General features: G+C 46.4%; 2 protein-coding genes across 2 annotated transcripts; one reads left to right on the forward strand and one right to left on the reverse strand.

Annotated features, from left to right (window-relative positions):
• The first annotated feature begins 8,381 nt into the window (after nt 1–8,381).
• LOC119308789 (bZIP transcription factor 44-like) lies at nt 8,382–10,501 on the forward strand. The gene is made up of 2 exons (XM_037584937.1): nt 8,382–9,424; nt 9,844–10,501. Exons 1-2 carry the CDS (start codon nt 9,242–9,244, stop codon nt 10,108–10,110), a joined length of 450 nt encoding a protein of 149 aa, XP_037440834.1. The 5' UTR covers nt 8,382–9,241; the 3' UTR covers nt 10,111–10,501.
• Nucleotides 10,502–13,513: 3,012 nt separating this feature from the next.
• Nucleotides 13,514–13,931, reverse strand: LOC119305477. The gene has a single exon (XM_037581989.1). It carries the CDS (start codon nt 13,825–13,827, stop codon nt 13,708–13,710), a length of 120 nt encoding a protein of 39 aa, XP_037437886.1. The 5' UTR covers nt 13,828–13,931; the 3' UTR covers nt 13,514–13,707.
• Nucleotides 13,932–27,583: the final 13,652 nt, after the last annotated feature.

Below are 27,583 nucleotides of genomic sequence, written 5' to 3' on the forward strand. Positions count from 1 at the left end.
GGGATTGGAACTCACCCAGCTAGGAGTATTGTACATGGAAAATCCATCTCGGTGCTTAACACGAGTGAATTCCTCTTTCTCCCCTTTGTATAGTTCGGCCAGTATTTTGGCCAAAGCGGCGGGGGTGTTCAGACCCTTCTGGCCGCAGCAGGAGGCGTCATCTTCCCCATATAGTGCCACATGGGAAGCATTCTGTATTGGAGTGGATGAACCCCTCGTACTATGGAAGTCTCCATTACCTCGACTATTGATAATCTGGACTGGGCGATCGTCTTTATCTTGCTCATCAATTGATGGACTTCCGCATTATCTTCCTCCTCGAGGCTCCGAGGGCGCCAGTTGTGGCCTTTCTTCAACGGAACACTTGAAAATTCGGGAAGACCCATTCGGACTGGGTCGGGAAGGGTGACGTCCTCGATATAGAACCATTCGGAAGGCCACTCTTCGGATGCCTTCTTTGGTGTGCCGGACAGGTATCCGGTCCCGGCGATGCGCCATACCTCGGCTCCGCCCACTTCAAATATTGATCCCTCTTGGCTACGAGGGACGAGGCAGAATTGTTTCCTCCATAATTCAAAATGGGCCTCACAACCCAGGAATAGCTCACAAACAGCAACATAACCCGCGATGTGCTGGATGGAGGCAGGAGTGAAATTGTGCAGTTGGAGGCCATAATACTTTAGAAGCCCTCGGAGGAACGGGTGGATTGGAAATCCAACGCCTCTCAACAAGTAGGGAATGAAGAACACTCGTTCCCCTGGATGGATTGGGGAAATTCTCTGCCTGAGCCCCGCCATTGAAGGAAGTCAATCCTTCTCGAACGGGGACTAGATCCGCGGGGGGGGGGGGATCCCTGTGTCTGCAGCTTCACTAGCTAACTGTGGGATACAGAACATTTCTCCCAATCGCCTTTTCCGGGGCCATGGGGACAGGAGGAAGAGCTGGGAGCACTAGCCATGTTGGAATGGTTTCTCCTAGCAAGCTCTGAGGATTCCTCGCTCGGTGTGGAATGGATCTGAAGATCCCAATCTATTTAAATAGGCGCCTTTCTTACATGGTCAGGGTGATATGTGCAAAAATACCCCGACCTCTCGTATTCGCTCGACACGTGGAAGCTGAAGTCATGAAGGTGTGGAAGTCGATGGGCGCGACATTTAATGGAAAGCCGAATACTGCTCTTTAAGGCAGGTACTTGAAGAAATCGGAGGAGGAACCCGCCTTGCAATGCCGAAGACAATTTGCACGCTGAACTCATCATCATTGAAAGACTGGTTCGGGGACTACTGAGGGAGTCCTGGATTAACGGGTCCTCGGGCGTCCGGCCTGTTGACATGGGCCAGACTGATGGGCTGTGAAGATACAAGACCGAAGACTCTTGTTTGTGTCCGGATAGGGACTCTCTTGGCGTGGAAGGCAAGCTTGGTGCCCGGATATGAAGATTCCTTTCTCTGTAACTGATTTTGTACAACCCTAGTCCCCTCCAGTGTCTATATAAACCGGAGGGCTTAGTCCGTAGAGGCAATCATAATCATACAGGCTAGACTTCTAGGGTTTTAGCCATTACGATCTCGTGGTAGATCAACTCTTGTAATACTCATATTCATCAAGATCAATCAAGTAGGAAGTAGGGTATTACCTCCATAGTAAGGGCCCGAACCTGGGTAAACATCGTGTCCCCCGTTTCCTGTTACCATCAACCGTAGACGCATAGTTCGGGACCCCCTACCCGAGATCCGCCGGTTTTGACATCGACACGAAGGAATCCAGATTTCACAAAAAGACCAAACACATCAAGAGACGCTTCAACTCGATCTGTTATCTAGTCAAGGAGGGAGACATAGAGATTTGCAAAATACACACGGATCTGAATGTGGCAGACCCATTGACTAAGCCTCTTCCACGAGCAAAACATGATCAGCACCAAGACTCCATGGTGTTAGAATCATTACAATGTAATCTAGATTATTGACTCTAGTGTAAGTGGGAGACTGAAGAAAACATGCCTTAGAGGCAATAATGAAGTTGTTATTTTATATTTCCTTATTCATGATAAATGCTTATTATTCATGCTAGAATTGTATTAACCGGAAACCTGATACATGTGTGGATACATAGACAAAACACCATGTCCCTAGTATGCCTCTACTTGACTAGCTCGTTGATCAAAGACGGTTAAGTTTCCTAGCCATAGACATGTGTTGTCATTTGATGAGCGAGATCACATCATTAGGAGAATGATGTGATGGACAAGACCCATCCGTTAGCTAAGCATAATGATCATTCAGTTTTATTGCTACTGCTTTCTTAATGTCAAATACATATTCCTCCGACTATAAAGATGCTCTACAGGTATCTCCGAAGGTGTTTGTTGGGTTGGCATAGATTGAGATTGGGACTTGTCACTCCGAGTATCAGAGAGGTATCTCTGGGCCCTCTCGGTAATGCACATTATAAGAAGCCTTGCAAGCAATGTGACTAATGAGTTAGTTACGGGATGATGCATTACAGAACGAGTAAAGAGACTTGCCGGTAACGAGATTGAACTAGGTATGAAGATACCGACGATCAAATCTCGGGCAAGTAACATACCAATGACAAAGGGAATAACGTATGTTGTCATAACGGTTTGACCGATAAAGATCTTCGTAGAATATGTGGGAGCCAATATGAGCATCCAGGTTCCGCTATTGGTTATTGACCGGAGAGGTGTGTTCGTCATGTGTACATAGTTCTCGAACCCGTAGGGTCCGCACGCTTTTGTATTATATGAGTTATGTGATTTGGTGACCGAATGTTGTTTGGAGTCTCGGATGAGATCATGGACATGATGAGGAGTCTCGAAATGGTCGAGAGGTAAAGATTTATATATAGGACGATAGTATTCAGACACCGGAAGTGTTCCGGGGGTACCGAGTATGTATCGGGTCACCGGAAGGGGTTCCGGGCATCCCCCGACAACTACATGGGCCTAATGGGCCAAGAAGTGGACAGACCAGCCCCTGAGCGGCTGGTGCGCCCCATGTAGGCCAAAATAGGAGGGGAAGGAAAGAGGAGAAGAGAGAAAGGAAGGGGAGGGATTCGGCCTCCCCCTTCCTTTTCTCCTCCCTCCTCCTTCCTTCCCCCTCCGCAAAGATATGGTAAGGAGGGAGGGGCCGAATTGCACTAGGGCCCCAAGTAGGATTCCTCCTACTTGGGCGCCCCCTTGGCTGCTCCTTCTCCCTCCCACCTATATATATGAAGGGGGAGACGCCTAGAACACACAATATTGATTCCTAGCCGTGTGCGGTGCCCCCCTCCACAGTTTACGCCTCCAGCCATATTCACGTAGTGCTTAGGCGAAGCCCTGCGTGGATCACTTCACCAGCACCCTCACCATGCCGTCGTGCTAACGCAACTCTTCCTCAACACTTTGCTGGATCAAGAGTTCAAGGGACGTCATCGATCTGAACGTGTGCAGAACTCGAAGGTGTCGTACGTTCGGTGCTTGATTGGTCGGAACGAGAATAAGTTCGACTACATCAACCGCATTGGCAAACACTTCCGCTTTCGGTCTATGAGGATATGTGGACACACTATCCCCCTCTCGTTGCTATGCGTCTCCTAGATAATCTTGCGTGAGCATAAGAATTTTTTTGAAATTGCATGCTACGTTTCCCAACAATAATTTGATCATAAACCCACAATTCGTCAGATCTCAACAAACACACCGCAAAAGAAGATTACATCGAATAGATCTCCAAGAACATCAAGGAGAACATTGTGTTGAAGATCAAAGAGAGAGAAGGCATCTAGCTACTAGCTATGGACCCATAGGTCTGTGGTAAACTACTCACACATCATCGGAAGGGCAACAAGGTTGATGTAGAAGTCATCCGTGATCGAATCCCCCTCTGGCAGAGTACCGGAAAAGGTCCCCGGATGGGATCTCACGAAGACAAAACCTTGCGGCAGCGGAAAAGTAATTTTTGGTGTGCACTCTGGTCTTCGGGTAATATTTGGGTATTTATATATTAAGAATTAAGGTTAGAGGAGCCACGAGGGGCCCACAAGCTTGGGAGTGGACCCGCTGAGCTTGTGTCCATCTTGTGGCCCTTCCGGCCTCCTCCCAAAGCTACTAGGGTGTCTTGTGACCAAGAAAAAATGTCAAAATGTTTCGTTCCATTTGGACTCCGTTTGGTATTGATTTACTGTAAAGAAAAAAAAGGAAAAAATAACGACTGGCACTGAGCACTGGGTTAATAGGCTAGTCCCAAAAAATGATATAAAATAGCGTAATAATGCATATAAAACATCCAACATAATAGCATGGAACAATAAAAATTTATAGATGCGTTGGAGACGTGTCAAGAGTCAATAGTGTTCTCCTCTATTCCTTTTTATTTTTCTCCTTTGCAAGCATCGTGTGATGGAGAAAGATCTAGGCACATATGTCCAGTTGGATATGAGTGATCATGTGTTATTATTGTTGACATCACCCCTGAGGTGAATAAGTTGGGAGGCAAAATTATAAGCCCCTATCTTTCTATGTGTCTGGCTGAAACTTTTGCTCCATATATATGTTGTGAGTGTTAGAAATCATATAATACTAAATGATGGTTGAGTATGTGGACTTGCTAAAAAGCTCCGACACGAGACCCTTCTTGAAAATATATGATGAATTGCAATTGCATTGTTGACTGAGAACATAGTTTGTTAGTTTTCAAGAAAATTTATGCCTTATACTTTGATGTTGTGATGAATTATTACTTGATCATTAGAAGTTATATGATAATAAATATTGTTGTTATAATAATAATCATGATGCTACTATGTTTGTATTCTGTTTTAACAACACCTCTCTCTCTCTCTAAACATGTGGACATCATTATCGATGCCGGCTTTCGCTTGAGGGCAAGCAAGGTCTAAACTTGGGGGAGTTGATACATCCATTTTGCATCATGTTTTCCTACTGTTATTTATAGTGTTTTCAATCAATATAAAACTCTGTGGAGTAATTCTAATGCCTTTTCTCTCATAATATGTAAGGTTTACACAAAGAGGGAGATTACTGGCAGCTGGAAGTCAGGACCTGGAAAAGCTATGTCAGATATACCTATTCTGCACATCTCCAAATGAGCTGAAATTTTATGGAGATTTATTTTGGAATATATAAAAATTATTGGAGAAAAGAAACACCAGAGGGGGACACCCAGGTACCCACTAGGCACCAGGGCACGCCTACCACCCCCCTGGCGCGCTCTGGTGGGTAGTGGGGCCCTTGGCCAGCCTCCAGTGCCCATCTTCTGGTATTAAGCCCATTTTTCCTAGAAAAAAAATAAGGAGAGGACTTTCGAGACGGAGCGCCGCCGTCTCGAGGCGAAACTTGGGCAGGAACACTTTTGCTCTCTGGCAGAGAGATTCCACTGGGGATACTTTCCTCCGGGAGGGGGGAATCAAAGCCATCATCATCACCAACAACCCTCTAATCTTGGGAGGGCCAATATTCATCAACATCTTCAACAACACCATCTCATCTCAAACCCTAGTTCATCTCTTGTATTCAATTTTTGTATCAAAACCTCAGATTGATACCTGCAGGTTGCTAGTAGTGTTGATTACATCTTGTAGTTGATGCTATGGTTTATTTAGTGGAAGATCGTATGTTCGGATCTATTATGATATTCAATACCCCTCTGATCTTGAGCATGAATATATTTTGTGAGTAGTTACTTTTGTTCTTGAGGACATGGGAGAAGTCTTGTCATCAGTAATCATGTGAATTGGGTATTCGTTCGATATTTTGATGATATGTATGTTCTTGACTCCCTTAGTGGTGTTATGTGAACGTCGACAACATAACACTTCACCAACTTTGGGCCTAAGGGAATGCATTATGGAGTAGTTATTAGACACTGGGTTATTAGAGCGACAGAAGGTTAAACCGTAGTTTATGAGCTATTCTGTAAGGGGCTGATTTGGATCCATATGTTCAATGTTATGGTTAGATTTTATCTTAATTCTTCTTTCGTAGTTGAGGATGCTTGCGAGAAGGGTTAATCATAAGTGGGAGGTTTGTTCAAGTAAGAACAATACCCAAGCACCGGTCCACCCACATATTAAATTATCAATGCAGCGAACGTGAGTCAAACAAATATGACGAAAGTGACTAGAAGAAATTCTCGTGTGTCTTCAAGAACACTTTGCTTATTATAAGAGACCATTCCGGTCTGTCCTTTGCTACAAAAAGGATTGTGCTACCTTGCTGCACTTTTGTTACTGTTACTATTACTTGCTTGTTACAAATTACCTTAATATCAAACTATCTGTTACCAATAATTTCAGTGCCTGCAGAAAATACCTTGCTGAAACCGCTTGTCATTTCCTTCTGCTCCTCGTTGGGTTCGACACTCTTACTTATCGAAAGAACTATGATTGATCCCCTATACTTATGGATCATCAGTGAGGTCAATCTCCCTCAGGTCAAGACTCTCGATAATAGTGTTAAACATGAATGACCTTCTTCCATCGAAGTTGTCATTATTCTTTGCTTCTCTCCTTGTGATCATGTTAAAATCTCCCCCTACCAAGATAGGTAACATCTCATGCCCACAAACCCACACAAGGTCCGCCAGGAAATCTAGTTTAAGTTGTGGTTACGCCGCTCCGCAAACGACAACTAGTGCCCATCTGAACCCATCTATTTTCGAGCGCACCCGAAACTTAACGGCAAAGTCTCCAAGTATGACACTCGCCACTTCTAGCGTTTCGCACTTGACCCTAAGTAAGATCCCGCCGAATCTTCCCCTTCGTGGTAAACAAGGCCGATCAAAATTGAGGCCACCGGATACGGTACGAAGAAACTGCGACGTAAAATTGTCCCTACCCGTCTCTAGTAAGGCAATAAAGTCTAGTTTTTGTTCTAGTGATGTTTCCACAAGGAACCTTCTTTTAGCCTTTTAGCCAACTCCGCCAGACCTCTGCTACTCCAAAATATTCCTTTCATTTTTCATCATGAAATTTTTGTTTGAATCTTATTCTCATGCTTCTATGAACCGCAGATATTGGATAAACCTTCTTCTTCCAGAAACGTTTTGGTTTATCCTGCGCCACCTTCGAGTCCTCATGACCGAGGTCAGTTTGTAGGTCATCCTCTGGTTGCAAAGGAGCCGTATACCCCTCTGCAACCATCCCATCATCCTCATCATCTAACACACTATTGGGTACTAGTCCTCGCACAGACTTTCTAGCGCCCTAACCCCAAGTGCATTAATTTCACTATCATTCATAGGTTTTACTGTCACAATATTACGAAGGATCTCCATGGCTTTGTCAGCCTCTAAGTCTAACAAGTCATTTACTGATTTAGTTACTTCCTTCCCATTGTTAACAAGGTAATTTTGCCGCAAGTTTACTTAAATTGGGTAAAAAATGTAGGGAAAAAGACTGCTAAATTGGGTAATTGTTGTCATAAACGTGAAACTAAGGGACAGGAACGAAACAATTGCCCATAAGATCTCAACGACTGTGGCAGGCCAACCAATTCCTCTGTCGGCAAAAAACATAAATTTGACCTCCGGACGAAACTATTTCACAAACTAAACTATGTTTAAAAATATTTCACTCAGCTGACCTCTAATATGCAGCGCCCAACAGCAAGGCGCTACACTCTTATTGTGCAGCGCCTAACACACAGGCGCCACACTGTGCAGCGCCTAGCTGTAAGGAGCTGCACTACACTGTGCAGCGCCTAACTGTAAGGAGTTGCACAGTAGAGTGCAGCGCCTTACTGTTGGGAGCTGCACAAAAGGGTCAGCGGTGTGAAATATTTTTGAAAACAGTTTAGTTTGTGAAATACTTTCGCTTTGAGGTCAAATTTTTTAATTCTGCCTCCTCTGTCTGTGGACACAAAACTAGTTAATGTCCAATGATGACCTAATGATTTCCTGAGATACACGTTACTAGCCTAGAACACCAAAAATATAAAATGAAAAGAAGCTCTGTCCTCTTCTTTTCTTTTCCGATGATCCCTTGCTCACACTTGATGATCTTACATATTTCACAATAATATACGGCAGGGGCAATCGTCTCTTCAAGGCGATGACTCTTAGCTCGACCACCGTTTCTCTACATTTTCTACCCAAAAGCGACTCTCGGCTAGTAGTAATTCCTTCCCAATGCTAAACCGCGGATGACGTTGCAGGCAATCAAACCGAAACCACGGACGGACGGCAAAAATCAGGATGAAATGATTCCTGACGCTGCCAGCAGATGCCACAGAAGATTCCGAGCACACCTCGCCATCCCTTTCACCTTTCCCGTCCACCACCACCATTACCAATTTCCTCCGCGATTGTTTCTCTCGCTAAAACCGCCCATTTTTCGGCTATAAATGCCGCCTCTCCACCAAGCTTCAATTCCCTTTTCCCCTCTTCCCCAGCTCCCTTGCTAGGTTTCCTTCCGCTCCGCTGTGAGAGCCCCTTTGCTGGCAAACAGCAGAGCAGAGCACAGTCTGTTTCCTGGCTGCTGCCTAGCCCGTCCACAGTGGGCAAAAGCCTGCCACCTCAGCCAAATCCTTCTTCCCAAATCTTAGGTTTTGACTTGGGGAGGCTCTGCCCAAATTTGTTTCTCCGCTCATCCATTTCCAGGGGAGGTTCTGCCAAAAAATTCTCCCCTCATCATCCATTTTCCAGGGGAGGCTCTGCCAAAAATTCCTTCTCCCATCGTCCATTTCCAGGGGAGGCTCTGCCAAAATTCCCTCTGCAGTTCACTCCATCTCCAAGGGGAGGTTCTGCCCAAATTTGATCTGCACCCGTTTCATTTCCAAGGGGAGCTTCTGGCAAAAAATAAAAATATATATTTCTTGCCACACAGCACCAAAACTTGCATCTGAAAACAGAACACATCGGTAATTTCATTTGCAAGGTAAAGAAAAGAGTCTGTTGTGTTCTTGATGATAGAACCGCAGTAGCACGTGTAGATGTTGTTGCTGGTCCTGTCGGAGCATCTCCTCTCCGGATTTATGGTCGGCGCAGCGATCACTCGCCTCGTCCAGTCCTTCTCCGTCGTCTTCCTCTACTGGTTCTACGTCTTCTCCCTAACCTCCCTGTAGCTCTGTAGCTGTAGCTGGAGTTCATACTACTAGTAACATAATCAAGCTAGCTAGCACTGAGTAACAAAGGTACCCAAGTGCTGTTACAAGGTGTGTTTTTATACTCTAGATATAAGAGCAAGTGAAACTGCTGTAAGTTGTTGAGAGGTGACCATGTCAAGTGGGACCTCGTTCGCGTCGAGCCAAGGGACCCGGAGCTCCAGGTCCGCTGAGGATTGCCCGGACCTCCGGGCCCAGATGGAGAAGAGGAGGAAGAGGAGGAAGGAGTCCAACCGGGAGTCGGCACGCCGATCTAGGGTGCGCAAGCAACAACACCTCGACGACCTCTCCTCGCAGGTTTGTTACACCCTTCCAAGCATGCTATTTATATAAGTGCACATAAGCATAAAGTTTGTACATGTCCATAATTTAATTGTTTAGTTGTCATTAATATTTAAAACATGTTTTTTTTTTGAGAGCATGCACCCAAGCATGTGAAAACAAAAATCGATGAAAACGAAGGCCCGCCTGAAATATCTGCTCAGACAAAACATAGTTATTGTGATTTCCATGCCCCACCAGTTGCCCCCTACCTAACACTTTGAACAACACCACAAATTCATCCATCATCATGAGCTGCTTATAGTTTGCAATAGGTTGAGTTTCATCAAACTAGCAGCATCACATCTTCTACATGAAAGAAAACCTAACAAGAACATGAGGAAAAAAAGAATCTACATATTGCTAAGAAGAAAATATTTTTGTGACAAAAACAGGTGGATCAGCTGAAGAACCAGAGCCAGCAACTGAGCATGGTGCTGGGCATGACCACCCAAAACCTTGTGGCACTGCAAGCACAGAACTCGGTGATGCAGACACAGAAGATGGAGCTGGAGAGCAGGCTGTGCGCCCTGGGCGAGATCATCTGCTGCATGAACTCAATCACCAACGCCGCGAACCCCGCCGCCGCCATGGGCGCCACGGCAAGCGGTGCCTACGACATTTTTGGCGCCGGCAGCACATGGAGCCAGCCCATAGACTAGTACCAGTGCTTCTAGGGAAGAAGAAGAATGGATGGTTGATGTTGTCATAGCTGGTAGGGCCTCTGTGAAGGCATCAGGTTCTGTATCAATCATGTAGGGCCTTCGTGTCACCATTGATGCGTGCCCCCCTCTCTCTTGATTGTTTATTTTGTGAGGTTGGGTTGTAATGGTTGGTGAGGGAGGGTAGGAGGGGAATTGATGGGCCATTTTGTCAAAGAGAGAGAGAGGCTAGGGATTTTCTACTGGCTCCTGATGGTGATGTCTAGCTAGTAAGATGTGGAATTGGTACCTCTTGATATATAGTATATGCAAAGTGCTTCTCCATCTTCATGTACTCCCTGACTTTGTACTAAATCAGCGACACTTATTTTGGGACGAAGGGAGTATATAATTATCTCCGCCTAGATCCTTCTCTTATTGCACGTGTCTCTTTTCCTCTTGGTTAGGTTCAAGTATTGTGCTCCAACATTTTTGAGATGTGAAGCTAGGTAGGTTTTTGCCATAATTTCAAGTATTGTGCTCCAACATTTTTGAGATGTGAAGCTAGGTAGGTTTTTGCCATAATTTCTATTTTGCAGATTGGTGTAGATTTGGTATAGAAGCATTGCAACATTTTACGGATAAAAGTCGAATATTACTCTATTGTCATCGCAACAAGGCAATGTGACTCATGAAAGAAGTATGCAAGCCAGATACCTAATTAATCAGAATAATTAATGGAGGCCGGGAATAAATCCATAAATTCACTAAATTCCTAATGCACGCCAACTCTTGTGTAAATGTGAGTGCTAGAATTTGAACCCTAATGGATACTGTCGTGCCTCAACAACTCTACCAACCCACCAAAAGGTGGGTTCTCTGCCTCTGCATTGTTCAATGTACAGAGCCTCAACTTACTACAGAACCTTGCAAAATCCTCATGATAGCCCATAGCTAAACACTAGGGGAGGGAAACAAAGTCCAGGCCAAAACAGGATAAAGCACAAACCGACCTAAGGATAGAGCATGCAAGAGATTATAATCTACAAGGGGGTCAACAATTTTCTGCTTACAAAAACATCATAGCCACAACGTCATATAACTCAACGTAAAGCAGCCACCCCAACCAAAGTCATGAGACGAAGATTCATTTTTAACCTAAATAGCCAGCTCAAAAATATGGAGGAGAATTTTTTGGTGTACACAAATTATATCTTTATACTCCCTCCGTTCACTTTTATAAGGCTTTGTAGATGTTTCAGACAGTGTGCAAAACAGCTCAATTTCACTTGTCTGAAACGACTTACAAAAATGAACGGAGGGAGTAGCATCTTTATATCTTTTTTAACATAGTACAATCACAGATGCTCGCATATACGCACCCCTATGAACACGCATACATCGCTGGAAAGCCTGAAATAAATCCAGCAAAATGCGAGCATGGCTGATTCCATCACAAAGAACCTAACCATATGAGGTACGCTTATTTCACGCATCTTCATATCTTTTTCTAAAGGAAATTGATGAGACAAAATCAATAAAAGTGAAAGCTGCAATGTATGCATCTGTTTCTAACAGTGTACTACAATGCTAGCACATTTCAAACTTTACCAAAGTTATGATGGACAGGACAAACATATGTTTCTCCAAGGTATCAAAGTCAGAGACCTCCGTCACAGTACAGAACCGAATGCTACCTTTACAAACAAAGTGTTATTCCCCAATGTGACAAATTAGGTACACAGGAAAAAAAGCACTCGTTTTCTCAACATAATGTTAGTAATATAGCATGGCTATAATATTTGGAACAAAGCAGTACTGTCACATTAGAGTGAATATTTCTTTCTTTCATGGCCTAAAATAACTGAAGATTTGTTTCCTTTCCTCCAAAATTCATATAAGTGCACGCAGGACCGCCTGATGATGCCTAAGCTGGAGCTGCTTTTTGGTATTTCGTTGCTAGGTCTTTAGTTTAGTTCTTCTTTCTTAGCTTTGTAGGCTTGCTTATTTGCTTTATTTTTTCGGTCAGTTTGTAGGTTTTTGGCTCTTGGTTCTTCTTGTTATGCTTTCGCCATCGTGTCGTTCTCCTGAGGCTGCGGGCATCAGTCGATGCATAGACCCAGGGTGATACTTCCTTTTCGATAAAGAAACCATGGCATTTTCCTTTAGTACTAAGAATTCTTTTACGACACACATTTAGATGCATATTCCAGAAGAAAAAAAATCACATGAGACTCAATTATGTACTAAATTCCAATAGTGTTGGATATCATACCTCTGAAAACACAATTGCTCTTGGAAAACCTAAAGGGCCAGGAGCTCCGCAATTCATTAAGCAGAAAAAAATTGATCCAGTTTATACAGAAAACAGGACCGAAAACCTCACGGAAGGCCCCTTTTGTAAGGAAAACCGGGCCTACGGGCAATGAAAACATAACCTTGGCCATGGCACAGCGAAAGACAAGTTTGTATTGTTCATAGGAAAGAATAACCCCATCCGGAAGATATCGCTTGGCATCGAGTATTCTGTAACCTCTTGAGTGCCTTTACATTTCAGCTTTCTCTGGTCTGAACCAGAGGGATAGCAGATGCAGATTTTCCTCTTTTCGGATCCGCCAAATGATGTATCAGCTTAATCATTCAAAGGCGAAGAGTTTCTGAGAGAAACCAAGAAAAGCAAAACCAACACAAACATGTGAAGAAAGATCTAGAAGATGTGTAATCCCCAAAAGAAGAGCCAAAAAGGAACTGTAGAACAGTCAGAGCACTGATCAGCTTTCACAAAGTGGGCTCGCATTTCACTATGGTTCATTTCACCATCAGCCTTTATTTCAAAAACGAGGAAGGCACTGTTTTGTGCTTTGGCAAAAGCTATGTGCTCCCTCCCACAAGCACCTACACACTGACCAGCTTTTGAGATCTTTTCTAATTGCGGTTAGGATATTATTGGTGTACTCAAGCAAAGAAATGTGTGTCCGCTGCTCGGACGTGTCTCTTGTTTTGTAATTTTGGGGTAGGAAGCTAATTAGACTGCTAGGGCAAGCCGATCATGGTCGCGTCGAAAACCCCATAAACCGGGTCCGTTGCAGTAGGAATTAAACTCGGGCCACTGTCCTGTAAACTGCTGAGATATCACACTCGGTGCAGGTTTGATAAGAGGAGAGTGAGGTGAACATTCAGAGAAATCGGTGCATTGAGCATCAAGCATCAAAAGCCATCAGCCTCGGACTTGGAAATGGTACCAACTAATGATGGGATGACAAATTCCATATCAAATCTGCTGGTCTCACCTCCCTCCACTGCACCTGTGGTATATGCTAGATTATGTTCCCGGCGCCAAGAAAATTTTGATTTCCTTTTTTTTTCTCGAACACACATCAAAATGCATGCCATGTTTTAGAAGAAGAAAAGGGACAAAGGGGTATAAACCTCAGATTATTTCTGGAGATACCACATCAAGAAAGAAGTTGCCTTTCATTTCCAGTCTTCCTACTTTGACAGGTTATATACAGCTGTTACATACATCAGAGATAGAGACCCAAAATTTCAGCCACTAGGTTGGCCAGTCAGATAGAGAAGTAAGAGAAGCTGTGAAGAAATTCACTCCGAATCGCTTGATCAGTCATGCCAGCTTAGGAGCATCACGACGCAGCGACGGATGATGTAGAGCCTGGCCTTGTGCTCCTTGAGAGACCTCTTGAGCCCCTTGAGCTTCAGATCATGAGCACCCACCCTCATCTTCTGATGATCTAGAAATGTGGTAGCTTCTTGGGTTTGGAATCCCAGACTCTGGTTTGTGTTGTGGTTTTTGGAGTTTGTAGTAGTATGGTTTATATAGGCAGTTGCCATGCCCCTGTGTCAGCTGATGAGGGTTCTTTCAACGCCATGCTTGTGCACATATTTCCATAAACTAACTTATCGCTGCGTCCATGTCTGCATAAAGAAAAGAAAGTCTTATGTGATCCTGGAGTAATCTAAGTTCAATTTCCTGACGCCGGATTGACCCGATGATAAATAATAGGGTAATCGCATTGCAGTATCATCTGCACCGCATGATGGATAAATAAAAGAAGTTTATGATAAGGATGACTAAGCTCCCAATGGGATACCAGATAGAGCCACTACCATGGGTACCAAAGAAATCTCATGTTATAGTGCATATACCTAATTTTAGTTTTCCATTCAAGGATTAAACAGCTCAAAAATATCGCCGGCGCAAACCATTCCTATATGTCCACCAAAGGGTTGACAAAAACTGAGTAACACAACATGGTAAGCACAGCATGTATCTGCAATGTTTGCTTTGTTGACACAACATGGCTTGTCTGGTTTAGCCGTTTAGGGATAACGTAAACAGAGCATGTAGGGCACCTAACTAAGCCAATGTCAAACATTAGGTTATATTTTATTTGTGGAGGTAGAAAAGTCAGCACCAATTACTTGTACAGGGGTATCACAATAACTTCCATAGTCAACTACTGCTTGTTATGCAAGGTCAGCACAGTTGTGAATGTCAACTGAAACCCTGCTCCCAGAACGCAAGCTTAGCAGACAAACAGATGCAAGTAAGCTCCCTCCGGTTATGTACATCGAACCTGCCCGTCAGTTACATGTTGGCTGCTGCTAATCGATCAGTGTTTTCCTTTCCCTTTTTAGAAAGGGAAATGTTTGGATCCAAAGAATCTTAAACACAATCTAGGGGAGCAATGGCAGTAGTCTTGTTCATACGAAATCTGCAATAAAGTTGTCCATACAAACTATAGAAGAGTTACCCGTTTTCATTCGAATTAAATTTGTCACAACTTTGTAATTCTTTTTTCTGTCCACGCAAACTGATACTGAAAAATTTAAACAGATAGCAAGAAATTAGGATGTACATTTAACTTTTCTTCAGAAGAAAAAAGAAGTAAATGTGTAATGCACATTTATACCTCATAGGTGGGAGCCCTGTAGTGTGCCACTTCTTCACAATGACAGTAGAGGCTGATAGGTCGAATAGGGGTGGAAGGTCCCATACCCTACTTGAAATCTCATTTTAGTTGAAAGTAGGAACGAGAGCAGACCAGATTCTTTTGTCCTATCCGGACCAAAAACTGAGACAACCAACCCAGAGCTATCTCTTTTTGGTTAGTTTCGGAGCGGAAATGGATGCAAATTTTCTTCCGTAGAATACGGAACTGAATGTGGAAGCATGGCTTCTTGTTGAAAGGAATATGAAAACAAAGAGCTGACAAGTGCAATATGGATTACTTGTATTACATGTTTAGCCTGTTGGGTTATAACAGAAAAATATTTCAACAAAACATGGGGGTTAGTTAAGTCATGTTGGGATTCTCAATCGATAAATAAATAAATCATGTTGGTTTTACTAAATTTGAATTGCCTTGAACTAGTTCGGTAATAAACACTTAAAACAAAACTCTACAAACAATCGCAAACACTCTTCTGACAAAGTTTTAGCTTGTGATGAATCATTTATAGCCTCTTTTTTGCTCCAAAAGTTTGAGATTAGGAAGTCTTCATTAATTAGTTGAGAGTCCTTTCACGAGCCAGTTGAATGTAAAACTTTCCTAAGGCAAGGTTTCTGATCTTTCAGTTTGAAATATTTGAGCCTTTACTGTGAGTGGACGTTGGATTGGAAGTTCTTAATGGAACATTTAGTTTGAAATATTTTCTCAATATTTCTTCAATTTTATTTCTGCAAAAATTCTTCAATAGGAAGAGACCCAATATCTTTTTGTTTACAAAAGAATAAAACTGATTTTTTTTAAGTAGAGTATCAGTGTATCACATTAACCTCCAAAGTCAACCTGTTTAGAATAACAAATTAGAATGTCAAGCAGGAGGGTAAGGAGTCAAACTAAAGCATCCATAGTAAACACCTTCATCTGAAAATTAGCACAGTATGTCAACCTGGCAAGCTTGGCAGACAAAGAAAGACAAGCTAGCTTTAAACAGAAACAAATTACAAGTTATGTACTAGTACAATGTACCTGTCGGCCGGCGTTCAGTTTTTCAAGTTACAGGGAATGGTTGGATGGCTGCTGCTATGTAAACCATTCTGGCTCTGGATCAAAAGAATCTTAAACAAAATCTAGGAGAGCCTGAACATGTAAATAAGCTCCCAAAAGGCAAGCTTGTAAGACAAACAGATGCAAATAAGCTCTAAACAAACCCCTCCAGTTATGTACATCGAACCTGCCCGTCAGTTACATGTTTGCTGCTGCTAATCAAAAAGGTGTTTTCCTTTCCTTTAAAAAAACATATGGATCTAAAGAATCTTAAACACAATCTAGGAGAGCAATGGCAGTAGACTTGTTCAAGTGAAATATGCAATTCCTATCTGTTTTTGCCTGCCGGTTGTGGCTATCCCCTTTTCTTTCCTTTCATGCTCCTTGTTGAGCTTTTGTTATTTTGTATGAGACTACGAGACCTTTGTTGAACCTTTTGCGTTTTAATAATATGGCCGTATGCATCGTTCTGATGCAGAGGCCGGGGTAAACCCCCTTTTCGAAAAAAAAGTGAAATATGCAATAAAGTTGTCCATACAAACTACTCCCTCTGTTCACTATATAAGATGTTCTAACTTTTTTCTGATTCAAATGTAATATAGATGCATTTTAGTGTGTTTGTTCACTCATTTCAATCCACAGGTAGTCCGTATTGAAACATCTAAAACATCTTATATTTGTGAACGGAGGGAGTAGTATACAAGACTCGCATGTCTTTCTTCGAATTAAATTGGTCACAATTTTATAATTCATCTTTTCTGTCCTCACAAACTGATAGTACTACACAATTTAAACAGATACCGAAAATTAAGATGTACACCTAACTTATTTCAAGAGAGAGAAAAGAAGTTAATGTACAATGCACATTTATACCTCATAGGTGGTAGCCCTTGTAATGTGCCACTTCCTCCAGATGACGATAGAGGGTGGGTGGCAGGTCGAATCTGGGTGGAAGGTCCCCAATTATCTTGTTTTAGTTGAAAAGTAGGAACGAGAATGTAACAGAATTTTTTTGTCCTATCCGGACCAAAAACTGAGATGGACAGTCCAGAAACTATCTTTTTTTGAGACAGTTTCGGAGCGGAAATGGATGCAGTTTTTTTAACTATTTCTTCAACTTTGTGTTTGCTGCAATTACTCTTCAAGAGGAAGAGACTCCTGGTTCCAATATCTTTTTTGTTTACAGAGGAATAAAACTGGAAATTTTAAGAGTAGAGTATCAGTGTACCACATTAACCTCCAAAGTCAACCTGTTTAGAATTACAAACTACAATGTCAACCAGGAAGGTAAGTTGAGTTAAACTAAAGCATTCCATAGTAAACTACTTCCTCTGAAAAATAGCACACCATGTTAACCATCCCTGGCAGGCTCGGCCAGGCAGACAAAGAAAGACAAGCTAGCTCTAAACAAAAACAAATTGGCCATTTGAATTACAAGTTGGGTATGTACAATGCACCTGTCGGCCGGTGCTCAGTTTTTCAAATTACCTGCTATGAAACCATTCTGGCTCTGGATCAAAAGAATCTTAAACACATCTAGCAGAGCCTTGGGGAGAATGCTTCATTAGATGAGACCCAAGATAGCATTGGGACTTTGGGGAGCATCCTCACCGTTTATTAGTTATTACTCATAAGAAGAATCATATTACCTGCCCATGCTCTGACTTTGGCTCCGGGCGACATTTAGCCAAACTCTGCCCTGGCTGGCGTCACGCCATTGCTGCCGGATTTCATCCACATTGTGTGCCCTTTGGCACCGTGCCAGCGAGCTCCGTTAACGCCTGTATCGCGCTCCTCCGCATTTAATAAAACTTTTTTAGATATTTCTAGAGGTGGGTACATTTGATTTAATATATTTAGGGTTGTGGGAGAGGAGTACATCATATGACATAGCATCGCCATCAGTACCGGCAAATTCTTTTCAGGTAGTAAAGTTATTGCAATTCGGGTCACGAATAGGTGAACCAGTGACATGCAGTAAAAGTGTGACGAATGCATCTTTATCAGCACATCTGACCCCTCGTGAAATGATATCATCTAATGGACTATGAGCGATGGCACAGCAGCAGCAATCTACTAATGGATTGTGAGCTATCTCGTAACGTGCTAAACCGATCAACATCCAAAAATGCCAAGGAAGATACTCAGTGTAGCAATGGTGTTATTTAATATGGGGGTTTATACAATCCAGTTAAATTATGTTCTGTAAAAAGCACTCAAAAACAACTCAACAAAAAAGCACTCAAAACCAAAAATATATAAACTATTGCAAGCACCATTGTTATGAAGTTTGGCTCGTACGATGGATTGGGAATACTTCCTCTGGCGAGCTCCGGATGGCTCCTCTTCCCTCTCTCCCTCCCCACCCTTCCTCCCCTTCTCCTCCTCGGCTCGGTAAATCTGCGCCCCGCCCTTCCCCGGTGACTGGCGTCCGGTCGCCCTCACCTTCAGGTGTAGCTCCCCCTTCCCTATCCTCCCCTGTTTCTTCGCAGGTGGATCCTTCCCCTTCCCTCTCTTTGCTGCCGGTTCTTGGATCTCGTTTTTGGGCGCTGTTGTCGGATGAGGAGGACTCGCGGTCTCTGCCTTCCTCCCCCGGTGGTGCGGTGGCCTGCGCTGGGGAGGTGGCGGTCGCCTGCACCGCCCCTCGCCCTCGTAAGTTTGCCCCCGGGGGTCGGGGCCAGCCGTTGGGGGTGTCTCCGTCGGCCGACGGCTGGTTCCGGGTCTCGCGGCGTCGGCGTAGATCTGGTAAGTTTGCGTCCACGTCTCCTGCGCTTGGTGTCTTGGGTCGTGCTCCTGATGGGGAGCTTGGAGGCTCTCCATCTCCCTCTCCATCTCCGGCTGCGGGGGCTCCGTCGCCGGCGGTGGCGGCGGCGGGGCCGCTGGTCGCTCCGTGTTCCCTAGATCCAGATCTCTGTGTAGTGGCCGCCGGTTCGCGGGCCAGCTCCCCGTGTGGGCCTGCTGGGCCTGTCGGGGCGGTGCTGGCTAGTGGGCCTCCCCCCCCCTCCCTCTCATCGGTTATCGATTTCCCCCCGCTGGTTTCTCTAGGCCCAGGTGGGCCCCCCGCCCGGTTACTGGCTCCCCATCCCTCTCCGGCCCACTTGGCGAGCCGGGCCCAGGGGGGCACGGCTCGCTCGGGCTATTTATGGATCCCTCGCGGCTCGATACCCCCCCTGCTAGGGTTTACTGCGTCCGCCGCTGACTTGCGCCGCTGTCGTCTTCCCATCCGTCGCATCATCAGATCCCCCCCACCTCCACCCCTCCTTCTTCCTTTTGCTGCGGTGATCTCCATGGACAAATCTAGGGGTTCTTCCTGCGAGGCGCTTTCTGGTTGCAAACGGCGCCGCGAGGATTCCCCCGCCTCCGCGGTGGATCTGGAGCTTGAGGCTTCGCTCCGCTCCAAGCTGGAGTCGGAGCAAGCGGCGCGCGAGCAGGCGGCTCGTGCTCGCGAGGCCTGGGCTCCGGGTCCGGAGCGGGTGAAGGAGGGTGTGACTGGATCTGGCTTGCAGGGCTCTGGGTCTGGTCCCTCTCCCTCCCCGGTGGTGGACCCGTGGGAGGCGGCGGTGGCTTCTGGCGGTGGGATGTCTTCGTCCTCGGCTTCCCTCCCGGCTCCGGGGGTTGGGCGTGGTCCGTCGGCTCCGTCTCGGCCCCTACCTCCCCCTCCTCCTCGCTCGTTTGGGGCCGGATCTGGTTTTCGTCCGCCGCCTCGATCCTTCGCGGGGCCGGCGCGTCGGCCGCCCGGTTCGGCTTCTGGGGATGGGATCCTTCCCCCTCCCCAATTGCAGCAGCAATCCCGCCCCTCTCCCTCTTCCCACAGCAACCCCTCGGCGCTTACCTGCTTCGCTTGCCACAGACCGGGCCACTTTCAGTCTCGCTGCACCAATCCACCATTCTGCTTGATTTGTCGCTCTGATGGTCACCTCATGGTCAATTGCATGGATAGACAGAAACCTCCCGCGGTCATCCAGTTTGGTCTGGGTCTTCCTGGCTGCTCCTTCTTCGCTTTTGATGGTGATCTGCCTGTTCGGGAGGTGGCTCCTACGCTGTCCAATGCGGCTATTGTCTCTGTCAAATACCAAAAGATCTCCCCCCAAACTCTGCTGGAAGGGCTTCGCATCTGGGATGTGGCTAGTTGGGACTGGCAAGTTGTGCAGCTGTCAGAGTTTGACTTCTCTGTGGTGTTCCCCTCCAAAGATTGCCTGCGAATGATTGCTTCCTGCACCAGCTTCACCTTACCTCTTAATCAACTGGTGGTTTCTGTCAAAGCGGCTGCATCCAACGGTACTGCTGTTGGTCCTTTGTCTCAAGTGTGGGTGTTGATTGAAGATCTACCTGCTAGTCTGCGCTCGTCTGTTTTCCTCATGTCCTTTGGGGTTTTGATTGGGAAACCCATCGAGGTGGATGAGGAGTCTTTGAACAAGGTTGGTCCTGCTCGGTTGAAGGTCTGGTGTGTTGATCCTGATCGGGTGCATGGCTTCATTGATGTCTATCCCTCTCCCAATGGCATCAGGTTGCGGGTGCGGGTGGAGGGGGCGACGACGGATGCTCCACCTTCCCCCCTCCTCCTGCTAACCCTTCGGATAAACATGACAAGGAAGGGGATGGTTCTTTTGGTGGCCCCAATCAGAGTTTTGGGTCTAATCTCCGCTTCACTCAATCTGAATGGGATGGCCTGGCAGACTCAGAACGTGAGATGTTTCATTCTCAAGCGCCTGCTGGTGATGCTCCTCGTGAAGATGTAGTGATTCCCCCTTCAGTCCAGATGCCCCCCTTTGCTGCTGCTGATCTGCCTAAAGCTCCGCCCTGCTCGGCGACTCCTGTGTCTGCTGCATGCTCCAACCTCCCAGCTCGCCCTATCTCCCCCACTCGTTCGGGTATTGAAGATCTCCCTGGCTCTCCTGCTCGTGATATGATGGAATCACAACACCCCTCGAAGAAGAAATCCTCAGTTCGCAAGTACTCGGCTAAGAGTCGGACCTCCTCGGGCTCGAAGCAATCTATGACGGGGATCTGTCGGTGTCTTGATCATGATCTGGGCTCCATGTCCCGCTCGGGCCCCCACGCTGGCTCTCCTGCTGCGCGGTCGCCTGCTATCCGCTCCCCGGTGTCCACGGCCCGCAAAGGTAGGCGGGTTTCACATTCTGGTGGCTCGATTCTGGAAAGGGCGGAGAAGCGGGCTGCGGCGAAGGACCTCCCTCCCCCAGGTACCTCCCCATCCCCATCGGTCGCTGTTTCTCCGGTTCGGGTGGTTTTACCTTCGATGTCTGATGATCATCTTTTAAACATTATGTCGGACGTGGGTTTGGTGGTTGATACTTCTGTTGGCTCCCCCAGTTCGCTCCTTGCTATTATTCGGGCTAATGAATTGGCCCAAGCTACCATTGCGAAAGCCAAAGAGGCTGTTGCCTCGCGGGTGGCGGATGCTGGTTGTGTTGTGGGGGAGGCTTCGGGTGCTGGTAGTGGCCAGCCCTCATCCTCATCCTGCCTTGCTAAGAGGGGTACTAATAAACGATCTAAAACCTGTGTGGCCCCCAGCAGGTCGAGCCTCCGTATCAAGAACCTTTCGTATAAATGAGGGCCTTATTCTGGAATATTAGAGGTTTCGGTGCTAGGGGGCGCCGTGACCAACTGAAAGATTTGGTTCGTTCTAACTCTATTGACTTTGTGGGGCTGGTTGAAACGTTTAAGGATTCCTTTACCCCCAGTGAGCTTTCTGCTATCGTGGGTATGGATAGATTTCAGTGGCAATCTTTACCGGCTTCGGGCCACTCTGGTGGGATTCTGATAGGTTCTAATAAGGATATTTTTGACTTTGTTGCTGTTGATCATGGGTTTTATTGGGATAGTGTTGTTCTCTCGCATAGATCTATGAATGCCCTCTGTGAATTTATAGTTGTTTATGGGCCCGCGGATCACTCCTTTTCGCACCTTTTCCTTGATGAACTTTCGATCAAGCTTGAGTCCTGTTCTCTCCCGACGGTGATTGGGGAGACTTTAATCTTCTGCGATGCCCTCTTGACAAGAATAATGATAATTTTTCCTGGTCTTTAGCCAATGCTTTTAACGACTTTATTAGTGTCAACGCCATTCGGGAGCTTCCTCGGGGGGGAGCCGGCTTTACTTGGTCTAATCATCAGGCGAACCCTATCAGATCCGTGCTTGATCGTGTCTTCCTATGTCCCAGTTGGGATGCCTTGTTTCCTAGGTCCTCTCTTCTAGCTAAATGTATTGTGGGGTCAGACCACACCCCCTTGATTCTGGATGATGGTTCCATTCGCAATAGACCTCCGACTAGATTTCAGTTTGATGCTTCTTGGCTGTCTGTTGATGGCTTTGTTGACATGGTTGCGGCGAAAATCTCCCAATCCCTCTCTCACAACCCCCGCTCTTTTGGCCCTTTGGATGATTGGCAGTCATGTGCCTATGCTTTACGAAAATTTCTTAGAGGCTGGTCGCGTAACCGTGCGGCGGAGGATCGCCGCTCCAAAGCCTTCCTTGAAAATCAGATCCTGGAGCTGGATCGTACTGCGGACTCTATTGGGCTCTCGGATGATGGTTGGGCTGTTCGCTATAATCTGGAGGCCGCTCTTCTGCAGCTGCATCATCAGGCTGAGATTTACTGGCGTCAGAGGGGCACCCTTAATTGGACTCTCAAAGGAGACGCTCCTACTGCTTATTTCTTTGCGATTGCAAACGGTAGGCGTAGGCGTTGTGAGATTAATAGCCTATTGATTAATGGTATGCGCTCTACAGACCAATCTGTGATTATGGCTCACGTGGTGGACTTCTTTTCGTCTCTGTTAGGGGCTAAACCTCCATCGGGCCTGTCCATCTCCCCCCACCTCTGGAGTTCTGGTCTTAAAATTTCTCCTGAGGAGAATGCTTCCTTGATGATTCCGCTCTCCGATCAGGAAATCTGGGATGTGGTTAATTCTGCCAATACTAATGCTGCTTCCGGGCCTGATGGCTTCTCCATCCCTTTCTTTCGGAAATTTTGGCCCTAGTTGAAACAGTTGGTGTGTAACGTTATTCAGGGTTTTTGTCTTGGTACTGTCGACATCTCTCGCCTGAACTATGCTGTTATATCCCTGATCCCTAAGGTTAAGGGTGCTGATGTCATTTCCCAATTCCGGCCTATAGCGTTGATTAACAACTTTGCCAAGTTCCCTTCCAAAGGATTTGCGAACCGGCTGTCTCCGGTAGCTCACAGAGTTATTAGTCCCTTCCAATCTGCTTTTATCAAAGGGCGCTTTATTTTAGATGGCATTCTATCCCTTCATGAGATAGTTCATGACCTCCATGTGCGTAAATCCAAAGCTATCATTCTCAAACTAGACTTCGAAAAAGCGTATGACTCGGTTAGCTGGTCTTTTCTCAGGCAGATTCTTCTTGCCAAAGGGTTCGACGGTGCCTATGTTCACCGTATCATGCAGTTGGTCTCAGGTGGCCACACTGCAGTTGCCGTAAATGGCGCTATTAGCAACTTCTTTGCGAATGGGAGGGGCCTCCGCCAAGGGGATCCAGCCTCCCCTGTTCTTTTCAACTTTGTGGCTGACGCTTTCTCCTGTATGCTCTCCAAAGCGGCTCGATGTGGACACATTATTCCTGTGGTCTCTCACCTACTTCCGGAAGGGGTCTCTCATTTGCAATATGCGGATGACACAATCATCTTGGTAGAGTTGGACAATGCCTGTATTGCCAATCTGAAATTTATTCTGTTGTGCTTCGAAGCTGTTTCTGGTCTTAAGATCAATTTTGCCAAGAGTGAGGTTATGGTGACGGGGGTTGACCGGGCGGAGGCCTTGCGGGTGGCCAGACTCCTCAACTACTCCTTAGGTTCCTTTCCTTTCAAATATTTAGGTCTTCCTATCTCTCCTGGTCTGCTTCACGCGAAAGACTTCGCTCCGGTGGTTGCTAAAGTGGGGAATAGGGTGCTTCCTTGGAGGGGTAGGTATAATACCAATGCTGGCAAAGTGGCTCTAATCAATTCTTGCTTATCCTCTCTCCCGTTGTTCCTTATGGGCTTTTACCGTCTCACGGATGGTGTGCATGCTGGCTTCGACAAACATAGGGGTGGCTTTTATTGGAATTCTGCATATAACAAAAGGAAGTATAGGTTGGTTAAGTGGCAACTTATGTGCAAGCCTAAAAACCTTGGGGGGTTAGGCATTATTAATACTCGGGTGATGAATATTTGTCTGCTCATTAAGTGGTGGTGGAAAATTATGACGGTTGGGGCCGATGTGCTGTGGTTTTCAATTCTTAAGGCTAAATATTTTCCTAACTCCAACCCTATGTTTGCTCCTGCGCGGCGTGGTTCGCAGTTTTGGAAAGCCCTTGTTAAAGTTCGGCCGATTTTTTTGGAGCACGTTAAGTTTTGTGTGGGTAATGGGTCTGCTGTTCGTTTTTGGTTAGATTGGTGGTCCGGGGATGCTCCCCTGGCTGTTAGCTTTCCGGTTCTGTTCTCTTATTGCCCCAACCTGCAAATCTCCATCGCGGAGGTGGCTGCTAATAATTGGGACTTGGCTTTTCGTCGGGCCCTGTCTCCTGAAGAGTTGGAAGAATGGCAAAGTCTTTCTGCCCTCTTCCCTGTGCTCTCGGAGGAGGCTGACTCTGTGGTTTGGCCACTTACGGCCTCTGGGCTATTCTCGGTCAAATCGTTGTATTCTAGACTCATTGGTGGTACTACTTCGGCTCGCTTCTCTTGTATTTGGAAATCTAAGGTCCCTCCTAAGATTAAGATTTTCCTCTGGCAAGCCTTCCGAGGTCGCCTTCCTTCTGCTGATCAGATCAAAAAACGCAATGGGCCGGGCTCGGAATTCTGTAACTTGTGTGGGGCTTTGGAAAACTCTAATCACATCTTTTTCAACTGTGTTCTTGCCAAATTAGTTTGGTCTTGCGTAAGATCATGGCTTCGGGTCTTCTGGGATCCCTCCTCTTTCGCAGACACTAGAACCCTAGCCAAATCTCTGGTAGGGGTCACCAAGAGGGTTTCTGGGTTGGCTTGGGAGCCTTATGTTGGACTCTTTGGACCATTAGAAACAAATTTACTATTGAACTTACCTTCCCATCTAAGCCTGCTGACGTTCTTTTCAAATCATGTATATTCTTGCAGCAGTGGAGATTATTGACTAAGGAGCCAGATCGGGACGCCCTGGACCTGCTCATCGCCAAAATTCGGGCTTCAGCCTCTCAGATCTCCGGGACGAATCATGGCGTATAAGCCTGGTGCTGTAGTTTGCGGGATTAGGTCTCCTTCTCTCCCCGGCCTGCGTGCCGTGTTTGGCAGCTGCCTGTTTCGTTAGGAATTTGGGCCTATTTAACTTCTCCTTGTGTTTCTGAGACTGTGTGAACCTTGGGTATTCGTGACGCTGCCATGTGGCTTTATTTATAAAGTCGGGCTTTGGCCTTTTCTCTAAAAAAAAGAAGTTTGGCTCGTGATGAACTATGAACTTTGTGATGAACCATCTATATGTTTTTTCCTTGTACAGAAGTTTGAGGTTATGAAGTGTTATTCAATCAGGATTGCTATTTCTCTTTTTCCGCGAATACCCAGAGCTTGCGTATCATTTCATCGGATTTTTTTCAAAACTATCACCTTTTTTGAAGCAAATTCGGAAACTATATCACAGAATGAAAAAAATGCAAAACTATGACCCTGTCGGCCTCGCTTGGGCCGAAAAGGGACTTTTCGGCCAGCCTTCGGCCGAAAAGAGGACATCGGCCCGGGGTTGACCGAAAACGGGCTGTGGTGGGCCGAAGAGTTGCTGTCGGTGGTGGCCCGGCCGAAAATAGTAGCTTCGGCCAGCTGGTGGCCGAAATGGGCCCTTTTCGGCCTAGCCCAGGCCGAAGTGTACTTCGGCCACCCGTAGGCCGAAAAGGCTGGATAAGCCCGAGCGGTGGCTTCTTCCTCCTGTGTCGCTGCTGTTCTTCTCGGCCTAGTGTAGACCAAAAAGTACTTTTCGGCCTAGAGTAGACCAAAAAGTACTTTTCGGCCTAGTGTAGACCGAAAACAGCCATTTCGGCCAGCTCAAGCACTGTTCGGCCATGGCACGGCCGAAAACACTACTTCGGCCAACAGTTGGCCGAAAACTACCTTTTCGGCCTCCACGTGGCCGACAGGGTCATAGTTTTGCATTTTTTTCATTCTGTGCTATAGTTTTCGAAATTGCTACAAAATACGTCATAGTTTTGAAAAAAAATCATTTCATGGATAGATAGGAGAGAACAACAGTAACATAGATGAGGGAGTGGGGAACTGGGAAAAGATACAACACAACATGCACTAACCTAGCTCGAGCTCCAGCCAAGGAAGGCGAAGAGACAGACCCAGAGCACCTCACGACCAACACAAAGCACCATCGTCGCACGTCCACCGCTCCAGGACAGACCAAATCAAGGTACCACCCACCTTAAGTGCCTAAAGGAGTTGGCAAGTGGGTTGCGGAATCTGGCTGGGCGGGAGGAAGAAGCCATGGACGAGGCACCGGTGATGTCGTACATTGCACCCCGGATGCCCATGCCCTGAGAAGCAGCCCAAAACCAAGCATGACGTCCAACATCTTCAACACCAACACCGGAGACACCACGAGCAACTAAGACTACGCCTTCACGAAGGATACGACGTCGGGTCGTTGCCGCCGTCCGATCTGGTGAACAGACCTGGGGTTTCCCCATGCTTTAAACGGACAAAAGGCCATGGCAGCGCCTTCAAGAAGGAGACGACACCCACAAGTGTCGCCGCTGCCAGCATCAGCAAGACAAGCAGGGATTTCGATAGCAGCTGCGGGCTGGTCTCCTCACTCAATGGGGGGTCCCTTGGCCGGTGCGCCATGCCGGCCCTTGACGACAAGAGAGTACGGCGGGGCTAGGTATCCGAGCGGCGGCCTCGGCGATGGACGCACCATCCTGGCGAGGGTAGCGCGGTGGTTGTCCATCCATGGTTGTTGGTGGCGGTGGATTTGGGCATCCTCACCTGAATCTAGCTGTTGGAAGAGGACTGTGGGGTGACGACCCTGGTTACAGATGGCGGTGATCCAACTTGCCAAGGGGGAATGCCCTAGATTGGGAGCTTGATGGTTGTGCGTTGGCTATGGCACATCGCATGCCTGCCGCGGTTCAACCCGTAAGCAATTGGATGGCACGGGCATGGACAACTTGAGCTTTGGTGGCAGTGACCAGATCCGCGGCATGAGTTTGGCGGCTCCTCGATGGACATGGAGGCGATAAGCGGGAAGACGTCCCACCCAGCCATGTGTTTCTTTGGTGCATGGTTGCGAGGAGTGTCGGGAGAGGCATTTTCTCCTCCTCTGGTGGACACAACGGTGGTGGCTGGTGCAGCTTTCGGAAGATCCATCTGCAGCATGGTGCTTGAAACTCCGCTTCATGTCGGGGTTGAAAACCCTTGTTCTATCCTTCATTGGTCGAGCTCAGCAACGGTGAACTTGCATCGTTACCTTGTTAAAGGCATTGTCTCCATGGTAAAG

The sequence above is a fragment of the Triticum dicoccoides genome, chromosome 5B, assembly GCF_002162155.2.
Source record: "Triticum dicoccoides isolate Atlit2015 ecotype Zavitan chromosome 5B, WEW_v2.0, whole genome shotgun sequence".
NCBI classification, from domain to species: Eukaryota; Viridiplantae; Streptophyta; class Magnoliopsida; order Poales; family Poaceae; genus Triticum; species Triticum dicoccoides.